Source organism: Poecilia latipinna, unplaced genomic scaffold, assembly GCF_001443285.1.
Source record: "Poecilia latipinna isolate Pla-1442-1.1 unplaced genomic scaffold, P_latipinna-1.0 Scaffold144, whole genome shotgun sequence".
Taxonomy (NCBI): domain Eukaryota; kingdom Metazoa; phylum Chordata; class Actinopteri; order Cyprinodontiformes; family Poeciliidae; genus Poecilia; species Poecilia latipinna.
Window position 1 is genome coordinate 451,808 of NW_015112760.1, and position 5,176 is coordinate 456,983.

General features: G+C 39.5%; 1 protein-coding gene across 1 annotated transcript in view; it reads left to right on the plus strand.

The window, feature by feature from the left end:
* Positions 1 to 5,176, plus strand: part of srcap (Snf2-related CREBBP activator protein) — a 46,911-nt gene that overhangs the window by 18,127 nt on the left and 23,608 nt on the right. Inside the window, exons 8-12 of the mRNA XM_015029131.1 lie at positions 1,547 to 1,722; positions 3,512 to 3,602; positions 3,752 to 3,841; positions 4,253 to 4,426; positions 4,571 to 4,791. Of these exons, the coding sequence (XP_014884617.1) occupies positions 1,547 to 1,722; positions 3,512 to 3,602; positions 3,752 to 3,841; positions 4,253 to 4,426; positions 4,571 to 4,791 (752 nt within the window). The remainder of the gene's footprint in view (positions 1 to 1,546; positions 1,723 to 3,511; positions 3,603 to 3,751; positions 3,842 to 4,252; positions 4,427 to 4,570; positions 4,792 to 5,176) is intronic.

Consider the following 5,176-nt stretch of genomic DNA (forward strand, 5'->3'; position numbering starts at 1 on the left):
AGTTGAAAACCAGATCTAAGAAAACATCCACCCAAGTGAAGCATCTTCGAGACCAGTGGTTCCCAAACTTTTTCTTCTGCGCCCCCCCAGTGGTTTCCAAACCTTTTCTGCACCCCCCCACCCCTATGGATTACAAATGGCTGTCTGGTTGAAACGACGCGTGTGACGGGGGGGGGGCATCGACTTTTTTGGGGGCAAAATGAATGTACGTAGCTGAAAATAGACACCAACATCGGTAGCCTACAAGGTACTTGTTAAGCTTGTTAAGCTTAAGGTTCTGTATTGATATTAGCTAGTCATCTTTTAGCTAACATTAGCTAGTCATCTTTTAGCTAACATTAGCTAGTCATCTTTTAGCTAACATTACCTGCATCCAGCAGCTTTACTCAACTCAGTTGGTTAGTTTGGGGGGAAAAACTGTGAAAAGTTCTTTGCGTTTTGCTGGTTTGCTGCCGTGATCCTAACACAAACCTACGTAGCTCCGCACAGCAGCAGCAGGTCTCCTTCACAGGTGTAAACCAAACGCGAGCGTCGTAGCGCTCATGTTGCGTTTAAAGGCGGCTCGGAAAAACAGGTTCCAACATGTTGACAACGGATTAAACAGTTTTAACTGCTGATAAAAGTGACAGAGGACACAAATATGGGAAGTGTGGAAGCCCCTACTTTATAGGAGGGGTGGGGGGGAGGTTGGCTTCCCGCGCCTCCCCTGCAATGGCACAGCACCCCCCTTAGGGGGGGCGCCCCACAGTTTGGGAACCTCTGATTTATGGAATGCCAGTGTAGATTATAATCACTGTGTAGATTATCACTTTGTCTGTCCAGGTGTGTATTTTTACTACTGTTCTTTCTGTTAAAACTTGGATTTTCCTATGAAGTTGGTTTTTAGTGGCTAAAATTTCTTGTCTACATAAAAAAATGGTGGGCATTTTGAAAATGTCATGTTGCAGCTACAAACCTCTTATTATTAGTATTTTATGTGACAGACAAGAACACCACAGGAAGTAAAAGGAACACAGCAAATGTTTTTTGTTTGTTTTTAAGAAATAAAAATCTTAAAATTATGCCCCTCATTTGCAAGCAACCCCATTAACTTCAGGGTTTCTGTAGTTAATGGGGTTAATGTAGTTAATGTTTTCCAACTTTCCCACAAATATGCAGGTTATCAATGGCATTTAGGTCCTGAAGTGGCCTCACTGTTGTTTTTTTTTATTTGGTCAGGAAATTTAAATAATAAAATTTGTTACCCGATCCATAGTTGGCTTCTTCATCATTAAAGTTTGTATGTTTAATGAGGCTTTGGAGGGAAAAAAATTGTTTATTAATTGGTCCAAACACATTTAGTGTAATGAAGCTTACTGCATATTTTGTAAAAGTCATTAAACAAAGATGCAAAAAAAAAAAAGAAATGCCTACAAAATATTCAGTTATATTTAACTTATCTAAATTAGAACAAGTTATTAATATTAGTATTTTCATGCAATTTCTTCAGGTACTCTTGATTTTGCAATAAAATAAGCTCTCTTTTTTTTAACTTCTCCGTCTATAGACAGAGACTTTGAGCCTCCTTGTGAAGAGGAGGATGATGAAGAGACCATAGAGGTGGAGGAGCAGCAAGAAGGCAACGACGCGGCGAGCCATCAGAGGGAGATCGAGCTCCTGAAGGAGGAGAGCCTGCTGCCCCTGGACCAGCTGCTCAGCACGCTCAAACTGCCTCCCCCACAGGTAGCCCAGGCAAACGGCTCTGGAAACGCTTTCACAGAGCAACGAGCAGATATTAAGTCTATTTTAAATGTTTATCATTTGTTTATGTTTTTTGTTTTTTAATTTTTGAGGAAAAAGTTAATTTCTGCTTCAGGTTGGCTTATTAAGCTGGTTTATGAGGACCTCAGAATGACATCTGCCAAGTCACCTTGAGTCAGAGCACCGGTACTGAGGGTTTAGTGTGGAATTTGTTTCAATTTAAAGAAATCATGCACTTGAAAGTGGGTTACTTTTCTTCTCGTAGTTCAAGTTTATTGCCTATCTTGATTCAAAGTCTATAGATTAATAAGTATTTCCAAACGCTAAGCTTGCTGGGATATTGTTTTTTTTTGTTTTGTTTTTTCAATCCAAGCCTCATTGAAATCCTAAGTGATAAAAAGGTTCTGTTACAAGTCTGGATTTTACTGATGAAGGAAAACGGCATATGCTGGCCGAGGTGTAAGTGTGAAGTTTTATTTGCTTTGGTAGCTGTTTGCTCCTGTTGTAAAATGTCTTATTTCAGCTGCACAACACTTCCACAGCAGGGCGCCTAATGATCACTCAATTAGATTGTGCTCTGAGAGTTACAAAGCGTGCAGTGGAGCTCTTGCAAGTTGGAAGTTTTAGTGTCTGCACAAGAAATTGAGCTCTGTAAATTTGCATGTTTATTCTCCTCCTTTCACATCATAACTGTGAAGCTCATAAAGAGCTTTATAGCTGAAATAACCAAAAGACAATCCCAATAAGAGGTAACCAGATATTCCTCTGTCTTCAGAAAGGCTCGATCAGATCATGAGTTGGGAACATCAGACTTCAAGTGGGAGTCGAAGTGCGAGTGCCTTGGTCGCCTGACTTGAACGGTTGATGAGTGAAATAATGTAGATGCTGAAAAATGCAACTTTAAAAGTTTGAATGATGTTAAATTAATTGAATGTACAGTTAGATTCAATATTATTCATACTCCTGATTGACTAAAAGTTAAAAGTAATTTTACCAACATGTTTCTTTTGATTTGAGGTAATTTTAATGATTTGTTAAAAGATTAGGGTGATGGCATAGAGGCCTTCCAATTTGAAAGAGCTGATTTTTATCACCATTTTTCTGTAACATCACCATCTTTCATAGCAGTTTCACAAACTGTCATAACTATGAGCTAAACTTTAGCTAGTAACAACCAGTCACACTCTATCCCAACAGCATGCTTTAGAAAGCTTCTTCAAGGACATTATGATGATGATGATGATGATGGCTTCAAAAATTCAAGCAAAGTTGTTTCAGTATGAAAACAGGCAGCTTTAGTCTAATGCAAGATTTTCAAATAAGAGCCAACCAAGAACGAGCTTCTTGTTTGGATGAAAGGGCAGTGAGCCTAACTGTTAGAAAAACCTTTTCAAGTCATGTTTGATGCCTTTTGATGATCTTTTGCTAAAGCATGTGAGCCCCTTCCTCTCTCCATTTGGAGCTCCATCTGACTGAGCATGAATTTCTGAGACGAATATGTTGGGTTAACGACGCCTTTGTTCTGTCTAGGTTTTATTATACAAACAGCCCTGAACGTATTGAAGTGTAATAGACATGCTCATAAACTCCTTAGGATTACAGCTCTTAAGTTTTACAACATTACACTTTCCTGCAACTGTGAGTGTGAGGTATGACTTTTTAAATTGCTCAGTTTAACCACATAGCAGCTGCAGCTGAATATACAGGAAGTTTGTGCCAGTTTTTTTTTTTTTTTTTTGCTAAGTAATCACCACATCTTTGGAAAACTTAGGAATCTGGCTCAGAGGAAGAATGCTCAAACGAATCTTCTTTATCAGCGGAGGAGGATGAAGATGGAGAGTTCACTGCCAATGAGGAGGACGGTAAGATTAATTTAAGATGGTGCAAGACTGCAACCACTTTTTGTGTATTTTCTACACTTTAAGACTTTAGATGAGTGTGAATACCAAAGCTTTTCTGTAGAAACAAACAAACAAATAAATAATAATGATGTTTCACCTCCTGTTTTCAGCTGAGGATGAAGAAGACACCATAGCAGCTCAGGAGAAAGTAGAAGGAAACGTCAACCATGCTGAAGAACTTGATGACCTGGCCAAAGAAGGTAGGTTTTTTTTTTTCCTCCTTCATACTTTCCCAGCAATTTAGCCTGTTTACAGCTGATAGTTTGTTTTTTTTATCAATTACCTTCATCGTGACCTAGATAACTCTTCCTAGCTGCTTCATGTGGTGTTTGCATCGAAATTACTTACAATTTTAGTTTTTTGCAAATGGTTCCATATTTTTTTTCTTTTACATTTTGTGATAAATATTGAGAGCTGTATGTTTTTATCTTTAACTACGCAATACGTTTGTGTTTATCACACAAAATCCCAATCAATACATTTGTAATCTTAACAAATTGAGAGAAGGCTTAAGGACAAATAAAATTTCTTTTGCAAGGAACTTTATTTCAGGTCTCATTGTGTAGAAGAACGAATAACTCCAACCTGACTTGTTTCTGGTTCTCTTCCAGGCGACATGAGTCTGGAAGAGCTTCTGGAGAAGTACAAAGGAGCGTACGCTTCTGACTTTGAGGCTCCTTCTGCTTCTGCCTCCAAAGCCAGCTCTGATTCGGAGGTGTCTGGGGACGAGGAGGTGGAGAATGAGGAAGATGAGAGTGATGTGGAAAGCAACACGTCATCTTCCGGTATCAGCACTCCCTGAGAATCAGGAATTATTTATTAGCTTATCTTCTTCTTTTTTATTTATAAATTTTTTTTTTACTAATTTTTAAAGTTTTAAAAACTTTCTGTCATTAATTTGTTGCATCTTTCTGATGCACTTCTTTCAGACTCCCCTGGAGACAGCGCAGATGACGACTCGGAGAAAGATGTAGAGGAGAGTGACGAAGAGGAGGAGGATGAGTTTGGAGATGAAGGGATGGAGCTTTTGCTGAAGGAGGGAGACCACAGCCCGCCTTCCTCCAGCTCGCGTCCAAAGAAAGAGATCAGCCACATTGCTGCGACGGCGGAGAGCCTGCAGCCCAAAGGCTACACTCTGGCTACAACCAAGGTCGGTTGCTGAAACATCCACTACTCCGTCTTCTAATCTAGAGATGCACCAATCATCATTTCTGTAGGTCGACCACCAATTTGACTGGATTCCAAAGTCTCCCTTAAGACCTAAAATAGAAGAAAAAATAAAAACAGTATTCACTGTAATTCGTTTTTCATGCCTTTTGGCTGCAGGCGGTATTTAATTACGCTTGTGTAACATTTCACAAGCGTAATTCACTGAACGGTTTAGCACCACAATACCTTAAAGATCTGTTATTGCTGTACCAACCGTCTAGACCCCTCAGATCTTCTGGTTCTTGTCTGCTCTGCATCCCCAGAACCAGAAACAAACGAGAAGCAGCAGCATTCAATTTCTATGCACCACAGATTTGGAACAAACT